Here is a 24,364-nt window from a genome sequence, read left to right on the forward strand (position 1 = left end):
TGTTCATGATTTGCAGTTGCACCATATTTTATTCAAACAACTCCGTTAATTAAAACCAAAAAAAAAAAAAAAAAAAAAAAAAAAAAAAAAAAAAAAACCTGCCACACAGTAATCCTTATAAATCACTTTTCTTTATTTAAATCAGCGTTAGGCAGTTATGCTATGAACAACACAGGAAAATAAAAACAAAAACTGACAAAAAGAAAGACATTAAAACATAAGAGATCCAGTTAACATTAACTGCACTTGGCACTGGATAAACGTTCATGGAAAGAGGAAAAAAAAAAAAAATATACACATTTATCATACTCAAAATAGAAGTGCCTCCAGAAATCATTAAGTCGACCGTTGGGAGAGAAAAGACTGGAGAACTTAAATATGATCTCAACAGCATTTCGACTTCGGAAAAAAAAAAAAAAACTGTTTTATTTTTATCCGTTTTTTCGGTGCTCAGATTCAAATCGATCTCATCGTCAACCTGCGACTGCCTCCGCGCTTCGGTGAACCTGAAGGAACACGACAGGTGAGGGACTATAGCGGGATGGCAGTCGAATGTTGCTACAACTGCTCACACCCGTTCATTCAGCTTTAGATTTACACCCGGAGAGGAGGCAGCGGCGAGGCGGTCTGATGAGGAACAAATAGTAAAACGCTCCACCCACGTCCCGTCATTGTCTCACCGCCCACAAACCCCAAAGTACCGTCACACAACCGATGTCAAGCTCAGGGGCCTCTACTTTGCGTATTTGTCCCTTTATAAATCAACCATCAATTCTTCATAAAAACATGGAGGAACTTCTGTTACCACAATACACTCCATTTACAATGGTAGTAGTGCACAGCAACAAAAGAAAAAAAGTCAATGGAAAAAAAAAAAATTGATTTAAAGATATGAGCTCATACATCCAACAAAAAAGGAAAAAAGCAAAAAAAAAAAAGAAAAAGAAATCCCTCTCCCAGAAAAGAAAAGTCATGATATCATTTATAAAAACCGACATAAAACTGATCAGTTCTCGCTCACCTGGAACAGATGCTGAAAGCGGCCCGTGGCTGTTTGTGGTGGACCCTGATTGTGATATTACAGACGCTTATGAGTTGATTAGAAACTTTGCATCAATTAATCCCCTCCGGATATTTAATCAAGGGAGAAAACTAAACTTTCTGGACCACTCGCTGCAGTGGCTGGTGGCTTTACCTGCCAAAACTAATTCACATCAAAAACACTTCCCGCTCTGGTTTTAACCTTCTCCACCAGCACTCAATGAAAATCAGGCTCCAAAATACACCAGCGGGGCAACATTAACCCTTCTATTCCTAGTTAAAATAAAGGAAGGGGTTCCAGTGGAAATCAGGGCTTGCGAGGAAAAGTGTGAACCAATCCCAAACCAGGAGAGAAGAGAGGCAAAGAGGAGAGAGAGGAGGAGAGCGGGGAGGTGACGGCTCGACTCCCTTTGATGTTTGAGGAGAATCAAGAGCCGAAAGAGAGAAGAGGGATAAATAGTTATATACTCTGCGATGGGGGCGAGGGGGGAAAGTGTGTGCATGTCATGTATATGTGTGTATTTGTATGTGTGTATGCGTGGTCTGTCCGTTCAGTGCTTTATCTGACGGTGACTCCGAGTTTTTCCAGCACGCGGACTCCCTTCTCCTGGTACTCCTCCCGGGTCAGCCAGAAGTTGTCCTTGTCCTTCATGATGTCGGCCAGCACGGCTCCGCCCAGGAACACCATGTGCTTTCGCCTGGGAGGATCCTCGATCCGGATCTTAAATTTCTACAAGACAAGGGGACAAAGAGACGTACAGTATGAGAAGATCCTGTGTAACAAAGACAAGACCTGTGGCTCGGGCGGTGTTCACACTGCTGCTCAAAGTGGCCCATTGTTTTGTTTTTCTCCCCTCAGACATGATACAGATCTTAATGTGTCTCTAGTCAGTGTGAGCTTTTTTCCCAGTATCAGTTTGGACTACATTAGAGTTTGATCCAGATGCATAAACATTGTGCTTGTACATTAAAATAAAACATTTGTAATCGCTGCCACAGCAAACCGGAGAACAACTGTCATGATTTCGGTGCCCCAGGCAGCTTTGCTCGACCAGAGAGAGCAACAAGTCAGAACAGTAAAATAAAACAGCTAGAGGGACCAATATTTACAGTAACACCTAAAAGATGTGTATACTGTTTTAACAGGGACATAATGTATATGAAACCCTCGCTATGAGGACGTTAGTAGCATATGTGGCATTAAGGACATGCATGAACATTTCTACCACTTGTATTAATAGATTTAGGATTAGTAAGTATTATCAGCTTATAATCATTGGAGAACATTTAGCAATTTAAACATAAAGCAGAAACTGAGAGACTGAAACTAAAGTCAATATTCAGTCTCATTTTAACTCTGTTTTTGTCTCCACCAGCTCCTGAGGGAGATAACTGACAGCAGCTGCCTGCTGTCTGCAGAAACCACACTAATGTGAGCAGTGAACCTGAACCAAAACACTCTTTTGGGTTGTAAATCCAAAACAATAAGCTTAAAGATGCTAAAAGGCTCTGTAGAGCTCAGGGGAAATGCAGGGTCAAGTGCTGATTCTCTGTGGGTTTGCCGCTACGAGCGATACCTGTCACATTACACAGTCATTTAACCCATTGTTTATGTAAAAATATTGATTAGTGCGATGACAATTTGCCTAAAACCAGCTTGAATGGTGGCTTCACAACAGCTGTGGTCATCTTCACCTCATGGTTGATACAATTTACTCCAAGATTTTATAATGGAAACACCATTCAAACCGCTCCTGCAACATAACCCACTTCTCTACGCTGTCTGCACGCTCAGTATGTCCAAACACTCATATTTTCACCAAATAGGGCGAAAGACGCAGCTTCTATTTGTTGCTCACGTGGCTAGCTGTCTAAACATAGCTGCAGCAACAAACAAACAGCTCAAAGGTGCAAGCTACAAACTGAGGTGGTGTATTTATCCTCATTCAGAAAGTCTGGAAGATCAGACGGAGCAGAGAATAGCAGGGAAGTGAAATATGCAACAGGAATGACTTGAAAAGTTTTAAGTGGATGTTTTGATGCTTCTTTTCCCCAACATGTTTGAATTTAGTGTAATCAACATGAACTGGAGCTGACCACAGCCTCCGCTCTATATGAGAGACTAAACAACTAATCGGCCATCTTCCGAGCCTCCGGGGGTTTTAGTATTTAGTATAAATATGACCTTGGGTCAATGGGGATCTATCTAAGTAGATAGATGTCTTGTTACAGACTGAACACATTTCATTAAAAGTAACACGTGTGTGACTTTTCACGAAACATAAGTGAAAGACACGCACTGCCGTTGGAGAATGAGATAAACAATTTGAGGAAAGCGAGGCTGGCTGCAGTTGTGGGCAGAGAAGTAAAGTACATAATGACTTGCTATTAAACTTATGAGTCATCTGTAGTCCTTTGTTTACAAAGTCGGTCTGTGTATTTGGGATACTGACATGGAAATGTAATGTAGTGATATTTTTCCAAAACAAATATTTATAATTGGGAAGTGAACCCTAAATATGTTGTGATTAAAGTGTTGTGCTCTGATTAAGTTAAATGAATGTCTATTAGTCTCTGGCACCGCCTGGTGGTGGTTTGTGTACAATGCACCAGACTCAGATGTTGCATATTCATAAACTTTGTTCCTAAACCTTGCAAATGTATTCAAATAGTAGCAGCACAAATAAAAAGGTGTTTCATTTATTCTACTGTGAATTCAAGTGTGTGCGACTTCCTTGTTAGGACAAAGGAGATACTGTCAGGTGTCAGTCACAGTTTACTCATTAAACTGACTCAAATATGTTCCCTGTGGATGTTGTACCTTTCTGGTACTTTACTGCTCTCTCACATGTGGCAAACCCCACCCAGGCCTAGTTAAACAAACTGAGAATCAGCTGGAAATATTCATTCACACAAACTGAGAAGCCTGGAGCAGTAAAGCCAGACCAGCTCATCTGAATGTAGCAGTAAGTTCAGTCAACTTTGCATCGCATTGGTTGCAGCACAATTGACATGAACCAAATTTTAAATTTGGGCTAAAATGAATCTTGTATGACATGTTTTAAAAGTCACAGTCATTCTGCAAACCACATCTGAGCAGTTTTAGCTCAGATGAACTTCCGTAACACTGTGACATAGTCAACAGTATCATTACAGAAGTGGCGTTGTGGATCGGTTTCTCACCGAAAGTTTGTCCACATCTCCCTTGAGCACACGCTCCAGGTACAGCTGCTTGAGTTCCCTCTCCAGCCGAGACGGCAGGCCCGGGTACATGGTGGATCCTCCCGATAACACGATGTGTTTGTAGAACTCAGGCCTGAGGACGGGAAAACACAAAGAGGGTGAGACCCGTCAACGTGCAAACAGGAAGAGAAGCATCTTAAAATCACACAAGTCATTTTGCTAGTTTCCCTCCCGGTGGGGATATCGTCGTATTCTTCGTCCACAATTGTCGAAAATGTACTTTCAAGACAGATTTGAGTCCCTCAGTGACTCGACATGAACACAACAAAATCTGTGTTTGTTGTGTATCAATGTGTGTTGGAGTGGAAACACTAAGTCGCTCTCAGTACAGTGCAGTGTATCTGTGCTCATTGGCCTCACCTGGTATCTATGTCGGCCGCCTGGATGGTGTTGAAGAGGAGCTCGGCCACTCCGACACCCTCCACGTTGATGAGGTGGGGCTGGAACAGAGCCTCAGGGGCCTCAAACCGCTCTCCTCCCACCTTGATCACACGACCATCTGGCAGCTGGAGATGTGTGGGAGGGATGAGATGAAAAGAGAAGGAAAAAAAAGAAGTATGACACCACTGAAGAGGTAGGATTTAATGTAGGACTCAACAGAGAGTGTAAATCTTGAATGTAAGGACCAAGATACTCTGTTTGCAGTGTATGAGAGGAAGACCGGACTTCTCAATACCTCTTTTTCTTTTTAAAGAGATGTTTGTGTTTACTACAATTTGAAAACAAAATCCCTCAAGACTCTGATGCTATTGTATAGCAAGTAAAAGCACAGAGAGCGTAGGCTCCAAAGTGAGTACAGTGAATGTGTGTGACTATAAAAAGGCTTCATTCAGCTGAGGGCAGTGGGAGGAAGCACAGCCCAGCCTCAGCCGCAATGTGGCTGCACAGGAAATGATGTAACGTGCAGTTCAGGGCCTTTCGGCCACAGTTACATTGCCCTCCTTGTTTCGGCACACTCATGCACACAAAACGATACTTACACATACATGTTCACACGCCTACACACACACTCACTCGCCTACACTAACCCAAACACACATGGTCACAGTGAGCTCTGAGACACAACATGTGCTCGGTAAGGCGTGCAGTTAACACAGACTTCAGGTCCTGCGTTTAGATTCTGTGGTTCCCTCTGCAGGGAAAAGGCCTTGGAAAGAAAAGCAAGTCTGGTGGTGGAGCACTGCACCCCCATATGTTTGAGTCCCAGAGAAAACAGTTAGTCAGCAGCACTGCCCTGTCTAACAGAGCCAACAATGGGCATGTGGTAGTCTACTTAGCTCAGTGCAGAAACAGATTCAGTTACCCCATTAGTTTTGATTACTTCAAAATACTGCCACTTGTGAATAACAAACCCTTTGGGAGAGATTCGTTATACAATGATGCTATTTTAAGCAGAAAGGTGAAACTTGTGTACATGTGGCGTGCACAAAAAGAACAAATTTTACATTAAAAAAAAAGAAAAAAGAAAAAAGTAAACGAAACAAAAATGAGAATCCCAGAGGGCTGGAAATGTGTTGTGTGTCTAAGTAAAAACGCCCAACCTGAAAAACAGCTGCTTAACGTGTCTCACATGTATGTCCCCATTTCCACAGTAATTTCAGTGTTTCTCAGCAGTTATTCACACACCCCCTTCTCTGCCCTCTTTATCCTCATATTCAGTTTCACTGTGTCCCAACTGGTTTTCTTGATCTCATGTGTCTGATTCATCTTGTGTTTTTCTTTATTATCGTTTTACAGCACACATATTAGACAGGAGACAGTAGGAGACAAGGGGACAGTGATGTTCCTCCATATTTAAGGCCAACCGAGTGAACAATGCCCACAATCTCCATGTGAGGGCAGCAACTAATTTTTAGATCTGGTTTCACTCTGGCAATTGTGTCTGCACACCTAGTGAAATTAACAACAACAAACACCATTTTACATAATAAGCTGAAAAGCTGTCAAACAGCTCTGTGAAATCACTCTCACAAACAGTTACAAAAAAAACCCAACCTAAGCTTCCACTGTAGGTATTTGTGGAGTGAATGTACCGACAACCTGTGCACTGATGCCCTGTGCCTGTCAGTTTTTATTAAAACAAAGCTATATTATTGCTGTTTTATTATGTTGAAAATTAAAACATGTGTCTACCGTGTATGACTCCACCAGCACGGTGGTTTCCAGCGCCAGCTTCTGCTCCTGCTCGATGTTGTAGCCCACGTAGCACAGCTTCTCTTTCATCATGCGCACCGTCTCAAAGTCTGCAGAGTGGTTGAAGGCATAACCCCTCAACAACAACAACTGCACCCAGAGAGGCAGAAACAGAACAAGGAAACAGAAAAGAAAAAGCACATAGAAGGTGAGGAAGGTCAGGAAGCTTTTTGTTTTGGGGGGGTTACTTATTGAGATCCCCTGATATATTTATTTAAACAAGAACAAGTTGGCTGCTAGTTTTTGTTGTGTTCTTTGTTAATCCGAGTCACTGAGACTGTTCTGAAGGACTGGATACCTTGATGAGGTAGCGGGTGATGTCCCTGCCTGCTATGTCCAGGCGTCTCGTCAGATGGGGGAGGCTGAAGCCCTCATACACTGGACAGATGTGTGTCACACCGTCACCTGAGTCCACCACCACACCAGTCAGGAGACCTAAAACACACACACACACGCACACACAAGTTAAGCTGTGTTTGTATTTAAGGTTTATCCAGTGTGAGTTTTGGGCTTATCATTGTTAGTCAGCTGGGTAAACACAAAAAAAACCCGGAAAGATAACACATCTAATGTAGCTGCTAAAAAGTGTTCAACAGTCGATACTAACTTCCAGAGTTCATCTGATCCTGCTTCAGGCACAGGTGGAGTTTAACACATCAGAACACGTCACATGACATCAGGATATCGTGTCTGTCACTGGGACATTAAAGTGATGTTCATGTGACTGTCCAGACTTTCTGGCACAAAGACTATCGTATCTGTTATCAAAGTAGATCCCCGAAACAAATCTTTTAACAAACTGTTTGACAAAGGTATGGGAGTTAAATAGTGCCACACAAGAATGTTTACACACTTAAATTCTGTTTGGTGGTGTAGGGTGACAACCGAAACACAAAAGCAACTAGTTCTAACACCCAGCTATTGGGGTAAATCCAGTTTGTGGTTTAGAGGTTTTGGTTAAATAGAAAAATACCTACAAAGTTTTTGTGATGAAGAAACTGCAGAAGTCATTTTTGTTTCAACTTGCAGCCCAAACATGCATGTGTGTCTTCTTACCTTGGGCATACAGCGTCAGCACAGCTTGAATAGCAATGTAGACTCCTGCAAACTGGTAGGTCTCAAACATCACCTGCAGGAGAGGTCAGTAAACATCAGACAGTAAGAATACTTGTTTGCTGATGAAAAGCCAATACGTACAGGATATCTACACAAAAGCACATGCAAAAATATCTCTGTAGCACATTGCAGAAGTAACACATTTCACAGAGGCGCTACCACAATGCCTTAAAATAAGCTTCCTGTCATTTCTGTTGTTCCTTCAAAAAACTTTTCCTTAAGAAAAGTTATGGTCCCAACAGCTGATTGTGTTTCTTCTAATGACATGTAGCAGTTTTGAAGGTGTATTGATCTATTAAAGGGATATTTAAGTTTAGAAAGGGCCTGTCTGTCTTGACTGAGATATCTCTCAGACTATCACACACAGCCAGTCATTGCTCAAGAAGCAGCATGAGCCTGCAAGTTGTAGACACTGTATCTGACTGTACCATGACCTATAGTGGCGCTTTATAAAGATTATAGTGACAAGAAAGAAACAGTTGAGGTTAACAACCAATAAGATCATTACTTTGATTAACTGGATATAGAGAATGAGTCTATTGTAACATCAAATATCAAATCAATGATACAGAGACAGCCATAAGTTAGCCGATTCCCCTTCTTCTTTTACCCTCACACAACTACAACTACAACAACACACATAAATTTCAACGTACCTCGATGATTTTCTCGCGGTTCTTGGTGGGGTTCATGGGGGGCTCGGTCAGCAGGATCTTGCAGTTGCGGGAGTCGATGTTGAGCTTCTCTGGGCCAAAGGTGTAGTCCCACAGGTGCTTCATGTCATCCCAGTTCCTGACGATGCCGTTCTCCATGGGGTAGTTGACCTCCAGCATGGAGCGCAGCTCGCTGGCCTCGTCCCCCACCATCAGGTCCTGAAGGGAGAGGTCAAATGTCAACCCAGATAAATATTTAGAAGTGAGGCAGCAAAGCCCTCCATTTCTGAAGCCCAGTTAGGATCAGTCAGTGTCACTAACCATAGGGATGAGCAACAAGTATTTGTTTGGGCACTAAAATCATTAATTTCAACTTTCCCCTCGGCCTGCTGGTCAGCTAAAATCAGGGAAACTCATCATCTATTTGTCACTCACCTTAAGACGAGTTAACTGTCAGGTGCATTCATGTAGCTCTTTACTTTAAAACCCAGCATGCATAACAAGCCATTATTTTCCATGCATTCACACCTGGAAACACTTCCCTCTAGCTACAGTAAAACCACTTGTTTTAGCACCATTCAACTAGCTGCATGCAAGGCAGCCTGGCAATGTAAACAACCGCTGGGTTAGAGCTCACTGTTAGCCACACAGTCAAGCATCTCACGTTCCACTTGGAGACATCAAAAGCCTACTGAAGGCAGCCATTTTATGGGTTCATCCTGTGTGCTTTGGCATTAACAAAGTACCAGTCACAGGCATCGCCTCCATGTGGTCTCAATAAAAATAAAAAAGTAAAAAGAAAAACAGATGTGCTTCTGTCTCTAAATTTCAGCTGCCTGCCATGCATCCTTGAGTGTGAACACTTCCTCAGCAATTGTAAAAGGTGAAACACCGGCAGAGTAGAGAAGCAACTTCACATCTAGACATCGCTTTGATGAGATATGCACATTGTTTCAGAATGGTAAAGAAAAACAGATCTGTGATGCATACAGATACTGAACATTTAACATTTGGCATCAAACTTTCTGCCTGCTCACATTTTAAGTTCTTTTTAGCTAAAAACTGTTGTGATTATTTCAGTCCTTAAATAGCAGCAGGATGGGGGGGGGGGGGGGGGGGTTAGCTGTCAGGATGCACCAGCAGATCAGAGACTCTGAAAATGGAACTGGTCCAAAATCTCTTTTAGCACTCCATTGATAACAGCTGGCCTATGATTCATCACAGCCAATTCTGCAACACTTTTAGCCTGGAGAAAGGAGTGCATTAACACGAGGTGCTGTATATCTATCTAACTCTGTGCCACTCATTTGGCCAACACCACTCAAACTCCACGCTTAAAAAAACAGCAAACTGGTTGGGATGTTGAAGAATGGAGTCATTGTGTGAGTAAAAAAGATAAAATGAAAACAAATGAAGACACAAAAAAAATAAAAAAAATAAAGAAAAGAGCTTAATTTTCGGTTGAGATCAAAACATGACAACTCTCTGGAGCAGGCAAGAACAGGAGGCACACACCAACCTGAACTTACCATCTTCTGGGCATTCTACTTCATCGTGGGGGAACAAAACATGGAGGAAGAGGAAGGTAGATATATGAAAAAAAGATAAATAAACAAAAGAATTGGAAAGAACAGGACAGAGGTAGAGATTCATGCTAAAATAATGGGAAACTGACAGACGTTTCTCTTTTGGACTGAACTGATCTTTAGACAAATTACAGTATTGATTCAAAGATTTCATACTTGCAGGAATGCACTTGAGATCTTATTTATACTTGGAGGACATCTACAACAAGCTGATAGGATTTGTGGTTATAGGACTGATTCTGTTATCTAACAGATATCAGAGCTGAATTCAGCTGCTAACTCTTATTAGAGCTTACTACAAAATTATATCCTCTTTTACAGGCAACTTAAGACAGCCTGTGGCTTTGATATTGTGCTTATATTAGGAAATTACTTTGCTCTATTATATGTGATTTCATATTTTGCTTTTTCACTCGTTGTCTTATCACATGTTTCCTGACCATTTTCACCCTTGAAATCAAGATTTTGTGGTCAAATAAAGCAATCATTCCAGGAACATCAGATCGACCATCTTGTACCTTGATCTCAATGTTTCCCACTTTGGCCGTTGAGCGAATGATGGGTCTCCCAACAAGCGCAGGGAAGATGTGCTCTGGGAAGTTGGAGCCTGCATAGCCGCACTTGACAAACTAAGAAGAGATGAACAGGAAAAGCACAGAGTAAATGATTAGGAAATACATTTAAATGCTGATGAGATAAGCTGTGCAATACAGCAAGAGACCATTACTGTCATCCTGCTGATAACAGTGGGTCAAACTGACATTTAGACTGACTGAAATAACAAAAATGTAACCACAGATGCTTCAATGCCGGAACCTTTATGTACGTATGTGTGAATATGTATGAACATCTGTGGTCAATACCTGCTTTAGCCTCCAGCACAATGGTAGAAAATCTTTTTTTTTTATTTTTTTTTAAAGATATTGTTTGTCAGATGAGAGAGAGGGGATGACATGCATCAAATGGGCCGAGCTGGATTTAAACATGGGCTGCTGTGGTACGGCCTCGGCCTTGATAAATGGTATATCATTGACCAGAAGAGCAACCAGTGTGGCCCAGAAAAACTGTGTGTTTAGTATAAATTCAGTACCTCAAATCTCTCTTTTCAAAATTTTAAAATCACTTGTGTTAATAGTAGTAAATTAAAAAAAATTGTAAGATTATTCATACAATCAAATACCAGAATATTTATTCACATTGTGAAAACATTTTGCAACAAATCCTTAACTATAGAGACAATTATAAGTGCTGTGAAAACAAAAATGCCAAGCAGAGAGGATTTACTGGTCATTATATTGAGCTACACTTGAACATCGTATAACTGAGAACTATATAACTGTAAGCAGCTTTGAAGACCAGGAAAAGATAGCATTTACGCTGCATTAGAACTGAAACTCGACAATATACTCCGGGTGGTTTAGATTCTACATTTTGTGCTATTTGTATCATGACCTCAAACAACCTCATGTAAAAGTGAAAGAACATGACTTGAGACTTTTTTTCCCAACCAGCGAGTGTGAAGGAGTAAATTCAAAGATGATCCACCAAGCAGTGTTTAACTACTTAAGGTAAAATTTCAGAATCAGTGCACGTAGCCCTGCCCCCACAAAGGAATCTGGTTGAAGATTGTAACAGGCGAGGCGAGGCGAGTATGTGTATCTCACAAAACTACTCCACCTTTCATGGTGAATTACAGTGAAATTTACCAGTAAACCAAACAAATCTGTTTGCTGTCTGTCGGCTTGCAGATGCACAAAGCAAAGCTAAACTGTCAGATTTTACAGTGGACTATGATATGAAACAGCATGCATCAGGTCGATGAAAATGTGTTAGTGACATATGTAGCAGCTATTCAGACTTTCTCACTTCCTCTTGGCTTCTCAATTCAACCCTAACACAGGTTGAGTTTTTTTTTCTGGCTTCGCACAATGCTCTTGAAAATGTCACATCTGAAAAAAGCCTTATTAGTCAGTAACACGCTGAGCCAACATCCTCTTTAACTGCTGACAAGGTTTAGACAGGAAGTCCCTATGCTCCAACAGAAGCAATATTACCTATGTGCAATGAATAATTACTAAACATAAACACAGATCAGCAAAGTGTACAGAATGTTACTGTTTAAGCTGGATGAAGTAAAAACAGCTTGTTTTGTCTACAAACCACAGCTGCTTGAAAATCCCCTACATTTACCAGCCTAATGGACTATTAAACCAGCTGGCTAGGTTGAGACAAAAAGACCACCAAGCTGGTTCCTTATACATGCAGATGCACCAACTTTGGACTGGTGGTTATTTCCCACTTTGGTGTAGACTCTTTTGCAACACTTCTTGTTGCGCACCGTCAACTTCCTACAGTGTTTGTCAACCTCAACCTGTCAAAGGTCCTGAATTAATCACTAAACCAAGCAGATTACAGGCAAATGCATAAGTGTAAACCACACACAATATAGTCCAGTGGTGGAAGATGGAAAAATACCAAATTGGAAAAATACTCCATTACATATAGAAGTCCTGTGTTCAAAGGCCTACTTTCTTTTTCTTTTTATAAAAGTGCAAAAATATCCTCAGCAAAATTTACTTGAAGCATCAAAAGTAAAGTACCCCTTCTGCAGTGTGACTAATTAATTCTTATGACATTATTAGATCATTAATACTGATCTACCAATGTGTAAGCAGAATTTTACTCATGCAGCTGATTGAGGGGGAGCTAGTTTTAACTGCTTTCTATACAGTTAACATTTAGTCCAGTGGTTAACCTCTTGCAGTTTCAAATTGTTATTTAAATGATACCATATGTGAAGTGTAGAGAGGAAATGTCTCTTTGGTGGAGCTGCTAACAACTCAGACATTTGAAATGTACAAAACTTTTGTGAAGGCCAAAAGCCTAACAGGTTGGGAGCCACCAGTTTAATCTTGGGATAATAGATTTCATTCGTTTATTTTAAGGATCTTGGGGCAAATCTGTGATTTGGGGCTATATAAATACAATTTGACTGGACTATATGACCTGAAAAGTAACTACAAAAATAAGTATAGTGGAGTAAACATACAGAATTTCCCTCCCACCTTAAAATGTAATGAGATATGTGTAGAAGGCATCAGAAAATGGAAATACAAGCACCATAAATTTGTACTTTAGTACAGAACTGGAGAAAAGGTACTTGCTTACTCTCTGTGATCTTTTCAAGGTCTACAGACTTAACTAAAAAGACAATTCTCTCAGTAAAGCTGCTGCTGCACAGGATAACACAGTTTAAAGGTGGTTCCTCTATTCACCTGACACGGCCTAGCTAACGTAACACCTACCTATTGTTGAAAAACAGAGCAAATATCTAGCTGCTGTGCTTGGTAATTAAACCAAATTCACAACAGAAACAATGAATCTGCAAAGTCCGCGTCGTTTGTTAAATAAATCACTGAAATGAGTGACAGAATAAACCAGACAGTCAGCTGTTACATGCTAGCAGGCTAGCTAGCTGCGGTAGCTTAATAACCGTAGGCAGCAAATGAGCCGTTGCTTATTTTTGGGGTGTATGCAGCTGTGATAGCTTCACCCAGAGCTGTGTATTCAGCTTTCATCCTGACAATAACACCCAGTCTTCGTGCTATTTCCGCGAAGAGTCTGGATGAATGAAAATTAGCTGGCTAACAGTCTGGCTGGCTAGCTACCCACCCAGTTAACGCTAGCTAGCTTGGACGCTGACACCCCCACTTCCTGTTTCAGCAAATCATTCGATATAAACGGCGCCGTTTAAACAAAGGCACTTATTGATAGCGCGTCAAACCAAGGCGGCATACTTACCCCGGTCCCATTGTCGCAGACCACCACTTTCCTTCCCTGGCTGTCCATTATGTAAAAGCCCAGTAGCCGCTGAACCTCCCTCAACTTTCTTCGGCAAGCCGGAAGGAAGACACACCAACCCGGCCCAGAGGAGGAAGGGAAGGGTGCTCATCCGGTGACGGAGCCGTTCAAATGACAGGCACTCCCTCCAAGGTAAGTGCGTTCAGATTCACAGTCCTCACATCACGTATTTCACATAACGGTCACAACAAATGCACGTAGTGATTGCATCGCAAGAAACAAATTAAATTCCGAGTATAACATGCAATTCAGTTTCCACTTTCAACTTATATAAGTATGTGTATCCCCCCCTCCCAATTTTTGCTTCCCAAATGATTAGCACTTTCCACTGGTCATCATTTGTTTATAAATGAAAATTGAGACAAAATTTAGACTAGAGGCCATTTTGCAATGTGATCACATCATGCAGCCGTTCTGACCCATGAGCAGCCACAAATCACTACATTATTACAGTCATGATTGACCTGTGTAACAAGTAGCCTATGAGTTATACTAGAGGAGTTTCAGTTGTTTTATTTTCACTGTCCTCAAATCACCCTACTGACATTTAGTGGAATAACTATAATGAAAAAAAAAAGGAAAAAAGAAAATCCAAATTCCAAAAATTGGAATCAAATGACCAGTTTCACAGGCTGACAGTCCATAACCATAACATAGAAAAAGGAAATTCAAAAAATTTAAATTTCCTAGAAGGAAAATACTTTTCTTTTCTTTACATCTACATGCAAGAATATTATAATAATTCTATCATATAAAATAAATACATAAATAATCCATAATAAACAATTTAAATTAATTTTTGCTGAAATAATCTCTAGAGTGAATCAGCGTGTGTGTGTTGACTTTAAGAAGAGTAATACTTGCAGATTAAAGTAAATTGAAATGAATGCATGAGATAATATACATGAGGTTATTCTGCCTCTTTTCTGACTAAGAGCTCAATTTTTGGGGTTAAGACTGAAGATAGCCAGCAGGTGGAGTATTTTGACCAAAACAGGAAGATCAATCTCTATGGAGTATTTCAATCCTGCATATGTAGAGCATGAATGTGTGTTGAGAGGACATCACATTAAGTCTGAGGAACTGCTTTCTTTGGGTATGAGGATGCTTGGGAACATGAGGACCTTGGCCTTCATGAAGGACAGGTTAGGAAGTCCGGCGATCACCCTGCCAGCCTCCACACTCAGCTCTTCACGCTGTCTGGGTTTCCTTATGAAGAACACAAACACAGCACGAGTATTTTAAGATCCTCGTGTATGATTTAGATTTTTGCTCATTGTATGAATGCCTTAAAATTATATAAATAACAAAATATTCAAAGTAAATGGTTGTAACAGCTGAGCTGACCTGATTGTCTTCTCTGCAGCGGACATCAGGCGATTCAAAGTATCCTCTAGGTGGCAGCTGTTACTGCTAGTTTCCAGTTTGCTCATGGTCAACTCATACAGCTCACGGTCAACTCCTTTACATGTGAGTGTGTTTAACAAACACACATAAAGCATGTTACACAGGTGACAAAGCACCCGCTGAGTGTCAAAGAGGACACATACTCACACACAGGCTAAATTTAGCAACAGTATACTGACTTACTGACAGTTTTATCATCCTTTTAACCTGATGAACAGTTTATAAAATGTAGATGCTGCAGTTTCATATGCTGACCTGGTGGAGGACTGTTGCTACAGCTGCTGCTGCTACTGCTGGATCTGCTCTCCTCCTCAGGACCAAAATAATCCAGGTTGAGAGCAGAGCAACCTGTGCTAGCAAGGGGAGACAGCAGGTGAGGATTGTTATGGGGTAATGAGGTATAGGGGAGCTTGATTTCTTATTCATAAAAGGAGATTAAGTATGTTCTTCTGACTGATGTTTTTTCTCCTTTTACAGAGGAAGACTGAGAGAGTGAGAGTGGCACAGCAGACGACGCTCAACAAAGCAATGCAAAGCTGATGTCTAACGTCTTTTTATATTCATGTTCAAAGGTCCCTTAACCATGACATGTCAAAGCCACCATTCAGCATGAAGTCACTGAAACAATACTGACATGGTAATAACATTACTAACATCACAGGGGTCCAAAGTGCCCCAGTATTTCACTGTTTGTTGAAACCTCTTGAATGCAACTCTCGCTAAACCTTCAAGGAAGTGTGCACACGAGATACAGCAGAAGTCAGTTCTGAAGTACGACTTCCTGCTTGATTACATGCAAATATGTAAAAGTTAGACTCCCTTGAAGAGTAACTTCCAGGTTAAAAAGCAAATGTTTCACTTCCCTCTTTGGTTGAATGTTTTAAGTCTCTCTGCCCACAACCAACATGACATATGTGTGTGGTCCCTGTAACCACACCCAATAGTGACATGTGTGTCATGGTGGCAACGCCTGCAGGCTGCACGCTCACTTCTCTCTTCTAGTTTTTAAAAAAGCAGTTTGAATACTCCAGCTTTGCATTCAACCATAGAGAAAGGTGATACTGCTTCTGGCAAGAGAGAAAAGCTGAGGGAAAAGAGGCAAAACAAAGCAGAAACGATCAACTGATTTATTTCAGTATTTACAAGGATTTCCCACAAGTCCTTATTGCAGTGCATTAGATCTGGATTTGAGCAGTAAATCTGAATAAATAAAAAACACGACAACCTATAGGTCCAGAGAGAATTTCACCATTTGGAAAAAAAGTCGTTTTAAGAAAATAATTGCTGGCATAAAGGCACAACTCATTATGAAATACTGTAATTGCAGTTACAGAAATGTTGTAGAAACACCTTTGATTGGTAACGAAACACTGAAAAAGTGGATGTCAGGTATCAATTATTTTCTCAAAATGAGGTGCTTTGCAATCAAACACTTTATCCTATTCAGCATGCTGATAGTATATGTATATGCTTCAGTGCAAAAGGAGTAAAAAAGAAAAACCAGAAAGCAGCGTAAACTCGATTTCCTTGCTGTGTCACCATTTTTATCTTGACAAAAATAACAAAATTAAGAAATAAATATAACAAACAAACAAATTATTAAAACATACGTGGTGCAAGTTCTTTGTATTTCTGGCTGATTTCTCGGTTTGACTTTGTTCCTACAGTAAATACAGTAAATATGTTTTGAGCTTTTCACTGCCCTCTGCTGCTCATACGTCATTACTGCAACACTGGTCTGGTGTCAATACTGATGCCTTTATGCTTTTATGTTATTTCATCACTGAACATCTGTCCGGGTTGAGTTGATGGTGTGACTGGATCAAAATAATGAAGTTCAAAACTGAACATAAATGGAAATAGGGGAGAAAAAGGAAGGTGCCTCTGTTGAATCTAAATGTCAGTGTTGTCTACACCAATGGACTCAACTAAGTGCCTTCTAGGAAATTACTTGTAAATTAAGTTCATCTTATCAGCTGCTCATCTCCACGTGTCTGCATACTACAAACATGTCCACATGCTGACAAATCAACAGTGCAATACCAAACATGGAACTGACGGTCAGGCAATCGTTTCCTACAGTAAAAGTCCCTTTTTTACCAAATACGGTAATTCTGTTTTTTTTAGCTAATCATTTCCTTTCCGTCTCTTGGCACAGCTTTAAACCACACTGCATTATTTAGCATACTTTCATGTTACCCACTTCAAAACACATGCAGCGGCAATACAGATTGTTCTGCCGAGTTCACTGTCTGTCACTGATCTAAAAAGTAAATTCAGATAACGGTGGTTTTTATTCTGTGGTCAATAAATATTTAGATTTAACTTCTTTTCTTTCTTTTTTTAAGCAGCAGCATGTTAACTGCAACAACATACAAGTTTATAGATTTGCTGCAAAAAAAAGTTAAAGGACACCAACAACATGCTAACTCCTGTTCTTTGCTTTTTTCCTGGTCTTTTATTTTGCTTTGTGTTTGTCATCATGTCGGTTAGATCTACTTCATGATTACTGTTAGAATTCATGTTTTAGGATAAAGTAGGAAAATAACACCCAGGTCTGTACAAACACTACTGTACTAAATCTGAATCTAATTCAATTGAATTAGTAAAATTTTCCTGAGCAAAGAATAACACTTGTTATCCGTGTTGTTTACTTTTTCCAGTAACTTTTTTTTTTTTTTTATTTCTCTGAAGTTGACTAACATAACTGAGGACACCATGAAACCCTTTATAAGCAAATATGAACAAATAAATAGTTTCAATCAAAAATGTAAAGAAATAAAGCAGAAAATTAGATGATACTGTCAGATTTACGGGGCTAAGTCTGAGTATGTAATATAGCCATACACTGGGTAAAGGGTACAGCCCAGTATTAACACTGGGTTAGAGCTACAGTGGCAACCAATAAATAAAATAAGAAATGATTCTTGGGATGAATGCATCCATTAAATCAAGAAGCCTTCATCCATATCAAGTGTTACCACTGCAAGATAGAGACCCCAGGGTTTCCCCTTCACACCTGGGACTGATAAATACTGAGATCAATTCTTTCTAAAAGGTGACAGCAGGTAAAGATGAGACATTAGAATAACTGAAGGAGGGAGAAAAGGGAAGCCAGTACAGTGTTTCCCCTGTAATTGATTTGGAATAATGCAACTGAACGTTCATTTTTCTGTTTGGCTGCACATCTGTTTAATTTTTGGTCCCAGTTTTGGGTCAGTGGGATCTTATACCTCTGATAGTTTCTTGTTTCTCGACAACATGAGTTTTCTGAACACTGGCTGTAACATTGTTATTCATGAGAGGAAATTCAACTGAATAACAATGTCATATTTTCACAAACTGTAGTCTCTACAGCTGACTGTGTTGAGGGGAAACACGGTGTAAATCAAAAGAAGCACACATGCCCTGGAGGAGGAGAGGAGGAGTCCAGAGGAGCCCAGAGTAAACTCTCAAAGGTTTGGGCTCATTAGAAGAAGCCGTGTAAGTGTTGGCTGGTAGTCTACTTCCGGCCCCAGAAGTGAGGGGCTCGGCGAGGGGACGTACCGTCCTGAGAGCTGCTAAGGCCATTGCTGCTCCAGTCCATTTGCCTGGAGGGGAGCGCCTCCTACAGAGAGAGAAGTGAACTTCATTTATAAGATTATCCCATATAAATGTGTTCATGTGTTACACTCTGGTCCCTTTCACACCAGTCATATCAAATCAAACAGACCAGTTTACCCGCATTGAGTCTGCTGAGGGGGTTCGGGTCCCTGTAGGTGTCTGTGCTGTGACTGCTGTGTGTCCTGGGGAACAGACAGCTGGCACAGAATCTTTGGTGGGCTCTAGCATTCCCTGATGGGTGATAAAACAGTGGAGACAGAATAAAGAACCTATAATAAGCAAAAGTGGCAAAAATAAAAGTGACAAAACAAAGCATCTCTTTATAGCACTGAAGCTGTCATGTATTGTATTGTTGTATTCACACAATGAATACATTTTGTATAGTCTTCTATTACACACCGCTGATATTGGTATTCTTATGTTACAATGCTTCTTTCCACTAAAAACAAGTTCATTTTGTTCACATTTCCTGCAGCTGACTCACCAGGCTGGAAGCAAAAGCAGGAACAGCCACTGGCTGCTTCTTCATGCCGATGAAAATCTTTCAGAGGGCAAAGACATACAAAATAAAAACATCGGATTCTGCATTTTAGGAATCTGCAGTATAGCATTACTTAAAACGATTGAGCCGTACTGTAAGTCAAATGCATTGATCAATCACTGCAGTCATAGTTTCAGCTTTTAACTCTACTGGTGAAGATGTTGTTAGGGTCACTGATAAACACTAGTTTTTATGTTTTGCCAAACTCACAATGTTCCTCGTGTCCACACCGAGGCACCTGAGCAGAGTCCTGTTTGAATGAGAACCACCCCACTGAAACTGGAGGCCGACTGCACTGTGGACATCTTGGTGTGGCCACCACAGGCCCTGCTGCACACTGAGAAATGGTGAGAGAATTTAAAAGCAGGATCAGACACACAGAGACATTAATAACTATTCATGAGAAAGGAAATGAGAGTAAATCTGAAATGACAAGAAGAACATCTGAAGTAGCACTATTTACCAAGTTTGAAGTAAAACTGGTTCTTTTTAAGTGAAAATGTCAAAGACTATTAATATATCCACCGTCATCATCACCACCATCTTTCTAATTCAGCAAGTTTTCCTCACCACTGAGCAGCACTGAGTTCTGGCATCCTCTCCTCCTCACCCTCAGGGAGGTGTCGGGTGTGAAACAGAGCACCGAGGCTCAGCGGCTTCTCCTCACCTTCCACCGTCGGGACCACTACCTCTGGGAAACTGGCCCAGAGGAGCTGCTGGATACGGCACGACAGTGACGCCTGACCGGAAAAAAAAAAGAGGAAAAGATCAGTCCAAATGTAATGTGAAATATGAACCTACTTTTTGACTCGCTTTTATTCTTGAAACTTTTGGCAAATGTTTTTGGGATGTGACAAAAAAAGCAATAAAAATAATGATAATAAAAGGAAAACAGAAAGAGTAATCCATCACAAGCCCTGCAAAATAAAACAACTGACACCTTCTGGAACTACTTTTCCTCTGACTTTATCCTGCTAATTATCAACAGTTTTCAGTGAAATGTCTCCCACCTGACAGCTGTTTCTCCTAAAAACTCCATACTGTCCCTCCCTGTTCTGTTCTTCCTCTGTGTCCCCATCAGGCTGAAAGCTGCTGACTTGGTCTCTGTCCTGTGTCCAAGAGTTTCCCTCCTCCTGAGCCCTCTGATCCTGGAACTCCGCCCATGACCCTTCTCCATCCTCCTGTGTGGGCGCTGAGCAGAAATCTGCAAAGCTGTCACTCGGTGGTAAGTTGCCTAGACTCAGCACCCTTACATCAGCTGTTTGTACACCTTCCTGGTCCCTGTGATGCTCACAGCTACTGTCATTGAAGTCTGCAAATTCATCTTCTGTATGTGTTACAGAATGTGACTGGTTGGAGGTAGCAGAGGTTTCCTGAGTCGCAGGTTGGTCGCAGTGATGAAAACCCTTCTCTGCCTCAGACCGGCTGAGATTTGCCATGCTGCTGTTTCCCAGATCTTCATCCTCATCATCAGTCTGGTCCCAGTCTGTCTGATCACCTTGTGAAGCAAGAGATGAAACATTTGGTTCCAAGTCAGCAAATGACAAATCATCACAGGAGGATGCCAGGTCATCTGAAGCAGACTCATACACACTCAATGTTTGAGGGGCAGTAGAAACGCTCTTCTCTCCGTCTTTCTTCGACACTCCATCCTCCTGCACCTCTGAGGTTTGAAAAGAATTTAAACTGCGCCTTCTTTCCCTCAAACTGTCCCGGAGCTCGCCTACATCCTCCGCCCCGAGACGAGGCTGTTCAGATGGAAATCCCGAAGCTGCTGCAGCTTCCTGAGGCTGAAGGTGGTCCTGAGATGCTGCATCTCTTCTCTCACAGTGCTTGACCTTAGTGCAAACGTTTCCTTTTGCCTTATATGCACAATGAGATCTGGGCTCAGAGTCCATGATAACATCATGACCTGGATCACACATTTGTTCGCCTAAGTTTGTCCCTTCCACTCCGCCAACCCACTGCTCTGTGCTGCCTATGGGAGAGAGGCCACAGCACCAGGGGTGTGCTGCCTGCTCTGTAAACACGGTGAAATCAGCAAACCCCGTTTCCTCCTTGAAAGAGCAAGTGCCCGCTATGGAAGCCCCAGAGTTGTGGTCTTCTTCAGCATATCCGTTTGTGAGGTGCAAATTTGATTCAGCATTACAATCCTGCCCTTCCATGTCTATCTGTCGTCTGCTGGAACCCGAGTTCACAGTGGATACAGGTTGTGATTGTTCAACTGGGTGATTAAAGCTGCAGTTGGGTTGATGGGTGGCTGGCTTTGTGGTAGGGGAAGGCTCTCTGAGGCTGGATGTTGGCCGAGTTGAATCAGCGAAGCCTCGAGGGGAGCAGGACACCCCGACAGAAAATCTCCCAAAGTCTCCAAACTCGTCTTCCTCTGATCCAGCCTCCCCGTCGCCATCATCCTCCAGTGGAGGGGGAGAGGAGGAGTGCAAGGGCATGATGTATGGCTCCATGTGTTCACCTAACAGGACCTGAAGGCTTCATGCACCTGGGAGACAAAAGTGAAAAGAAAAGGAAGAGGAGGATCATGAACAAGCAGAGAAAACATTAAATAAAATGTTTGTTGATGATGGTAATTGCTTAAAACAAGATAGTTGGTCTACTCATGGAGTCCGAGTGTGTCAGGAGATAAAATGATTTTTGCTTTAGACTACAGGTGAGTTGGTGTTATTTGTGGTGCAGCCTTGTCTGTAGGCTCTTCTCTCAGAGCAGATTTACTACGATGAGATCAACGTCCTCATGACATGCATGCAGAATGAGTGCAAACAGTACATCGTCTTGCTACCTGATGCCTACATAAACCTTCAAGATAGCTTCACCTGACATCATATTGGATACTGACAGCATATTAAATACCTCCATGGACAAACACTGAGAATACCAAAGGGACTGTTAGTAATATAACTCATTTTATAGCACCTTTTATAGCACCTTTACATCACTTGCCTACTTGTTTTTTAATGTTCTGGCAACAGATTACATTTCTCCTATTCTCCTCTAACAACTTGTGTGCAGCCTGAGGCCCTCGGACATGTAAGATCTGACTGTTCCTATAACTAGTTTGAAGATTTAATGCTAAAATAATTTGAATGGAAGAGCATTACACTGAAAACTAAAAAACTGAAAATTGACCTGTTTGAGGATCTTACCATTTACAAATCGCAATTCTTTTTTGAAAATGCTTATTTCCATGTTTTGTTTTATGTATTCTGGATCTTAGATTTCACAGATTGATTAACAGATATTATGTATTGCTGGTTCTATCACCTTTTTTATGTGATATAGAGCCAAAACAATTGGTCGATTAACTGATTAGTTGATCAATCTGCAGCTGTTTGGATAATCAATTAATCGTTAAATTATTTCACCTGAAAATGCCAAACATTTGCTCATTCCACCTTCTCAAATGTGAGGCAGCCCTAATGTGAAGCAGATGAGAGAGAGTATTAGATTATGTAGGTATCCGCTTCATGTCTGACAAAAGGTTAAAATGGAAGTATAAGTTGGTTACAAATTGATTTCCTGAGGCACATTTGGTTTTGGTTTAGTTTAGACTTTTTGCAGACTGAGGAAAAAAACTGAGGAAATTGCTTCACACAGAGGAAAAAACTGAAAAAAACATGAACTTTAAAAATCTATTGCACAATCTCATCCCTTTACATATCTTCTCTGGCAAATTTTCACATCTCACTGAGGTATTCCCAGCTCTATGTGGTGCTGATCCTGGAGTGGAAAAAGAAGCAAGTACTGGCCCCGGACAGTAAACTGATACATGACACACTATCCGATGCTTTGTGCCACTTAGACGAACAGTTCAAACCAAGTCCTGCGCCTGCAGCAGCCACTCCAGGATCATGGATTAGTGTCTATATTAAACCTTTAACACAAACACACAAGAACTAGCCTACTACCGCATAAGCTAACAGGTATTTTTTTTACACAATAGATTGACGACAGTCTGGTGTCATGCCATGAAATTAAACAGCTGCATATGAAACCGTGCGAACATTAGCTGCTAACGAAACTGCAAAGCTAGCTATTTACGGATAATCCACTGTGCGTTATGTTTAAAAATAAGGAGCACAACCTACAACCCCAACCGCTATCTCGTTACAACACAGCCACTGATTAGCATTAACATTACAACAAGCTAGCTAGTGAAGCCACTAACGCTGTTTATCCGTCAAAAACACTGACATGCTATTTAAACGGGGCTAACTGCTAGCTTGCATTACAGTGAGCCGTTATTTAATTTACCATCACCTGTTCACTTTGCCGTCTCGTCACTTCTTGTCTGTCAGTGCCGCAGCTCCGCTCTCCATCACCTCTCACCATCATTCTCCGATGAGTTTAAATTGGGATGTTTACAATGTCGAGAGGGCTCACTACATCCCATTTCTAGGAGCCATGATTAGTCAGCTGCGAAGAGCAGTTAGGGGAAATATCCGGGGTTCACTTTGCAGACCAGAGAGTGACTCTGCTTTAATAAAAAAAAATAGACGATCTTTGTTCTTGTCCATGTCTATGGTGTGCGTTACCTACTGGGGAGATTTGACTCAACACCTCTTAGTTTATTCTGATATGGTTAGGATCAGGGGCGGAGTCAGACATTGTAAACATTCAACTTCAGTATTTACTGACATTGAAATGATTTACTGTATCAAGTCATTTGTACGTCATTTGGGGAAAACATGATAGTTGCTCAGGAAAAAAAATCATCCAGAGCCTGCATCATATTTTCTGTCTCCATCATTCTGAAACCAAAACACAACAAATTCTGACAATGACAAAAATTCTGATGTTATTTTGAATTTAAATGACATAGGTGGGGAATGAAATTAACTTAAACAGCATCACTAATCTTGACACCTATTTTTGTTGCACTATGCTGGTTCACAGATTTAATGTTTAGGTGAAAAATCTGCATTTAAATCCAGATTGTAATAATATGTGCTGCGACGTGGATCCACAACATGGCCAAGTAAATGTCTTCAATACTCTGAACTGAATATTAGGCCAACAGAAAAGCATTTACTCTAATGACATTTAATTTCTTTAAGGAAGAGCATCATAGGATTCAATCCCATCTTGTCAACACATTTTCATCTCCT

General features: G+C 41.1%; 2 protein-coding genes and 1 long non-coding RNA gene across 4 annotated transcripts; 1 reads left to right on the forward strand and 2 right to left on the reverse strand.

The window, feature by feature from the left end:
- Positions 1-112: 112 nt before the first annotated feature.
- Positions 113-13,780, reverse strand: actr2b (actin related protein 2b). Of its 2 annotated transcripts, XM_023415736.2 has the most exons (10): positions 13,634-13,780; positions 10,351-10,461; positions 9,776-9,790; positions 8,250-8,465; positions 7,534-7,606; positions 6,776-6,912; positions 6,418-6,567; positions 4,645-4,790; positions 4,225-4,357; positions 113-1,771 (listed from the first exon to the last, which is right to left on the reverse strand). In XM_023415736.2, exons 1-10 carry the CDS (start codon positions 13,679-13,681, stop codon positions 1,601-1,603), a joined length of 1,200 nt encoding a protein of 399 aa, XP_023271504.1. In that variant the 5' UTR covers positions 13,682-13,780; the 3' UTR covers positions 113-1,600. The 2 variants fall into 2 exon arrangements, with proteins under 2 accessions (XP_023271504.1, XP_023271505.1); XM_023415737.2 differs by lacking the exon at positions 9,776-9,790 and having other exon boundaries at positions 13,634-13,770.
- A 701-nt stretch (positions 13,781-14,481) lies between these two features.
- On the reverse strand, positions 14,482-23,659 carry aftphb (aftiphilin b). The gene is made up of 10 exons (XM_023415700.2): positions 23,517-23,659; positions 20,255-21,741; positions 19,815-19,984; positions 19,455-19,581; positions 19,188-19,244; positions 18,821-18,934; positions 18,647-18,707; positions 15,356-15,448; positions 15,032-15,155; positions 14,482-14,902 (listed from the first exon to the last, which is right to left on the reverse strand). Exons 2-10 carry the CDS (start codon positions 21,704-21,706, stop codon positions 14,758-14,760), a joined length of 2,343 nt encoding a protein of 780 aa, XP_023271468.2. The 5' UTR covers positions 21,707-21,741; positions 23,517-23,659; the 3' UTR covers positions 14,482-14,757.
- Positions 15,355-16,798, forward strand: LOC147818593 (uncharacterized). Its single transcript, XR_015437830.1, has 2 exons — positions 15,355-15,473; positions 15,578-16,798. It is a non-coding gene; the product is annotated as an uncharacterized LOC147818593 (long non-coding RNA).
- Positions 23,660-24,364: the final 705 nt, after the last annotated feature.

The sequence above is a fragment of the Seriola lalandi genome, unplaced genomic scaffold, assembly GCF_002814215.2.
Source record: "Seriola lalandi dorsalis isolate HSWRI2012SDOR001 ecotype SW California unplaced genomic scaffold, Sedor1 jcf7180002054556, whole genome shotgun sequence".
Lineage (NCBI taxonomy): Eukaryota > Metazoa > Chordata > Actinopteri > Carangiformes > Carangidae > Seriola > Seriola lalandi.

Bases quoted from the DNA above. Each gene is read 5' to 3' on its own strand.
- actr2b (XM_023415736.2), bottom strand. From the start codon at position 13,681: ATGGACAGCCAGGGAAGGAAAGTGGTGGTCTGCGACAATGGGACCGGG. The intron at 10,462-13,633 runs GTAAGTATGCCG...ATCTCTTCTTAG, and splicing joins TCTGCGACAATGGGACCGGG to TTTGTCAAGTGCGGCTATGC. The intron at 1,772-4,224 runs GTGAGAAACCGA...CTTGTCTTGTAG, and splicing joins GAGATGTGGACAAACTTTCG to AAATTTAAGATCCGGATCGA.
- aftphb (XM_023415700.2), bottom strand. From the start codon at position 21,706: ATGGAGCCATACATCATGCCCTTGCACTCCTCCTCTCCCCCTCCACTG. The intron at 18,935-19,187 runs GTGAGTCAGCTG...ATCACCCATCAG, and splicing joins CTGCTTTTGCTTCCAGCCTG to GGAATGCTAGAGCCCACCAA. The intron at 15,156-15,355 runs GTCAGCATATGA...TCACATGTAAAG, and splicing joins TAGCAACAGTCCTCCACCAG to GAGTTGACCGTGAGCTGTAT.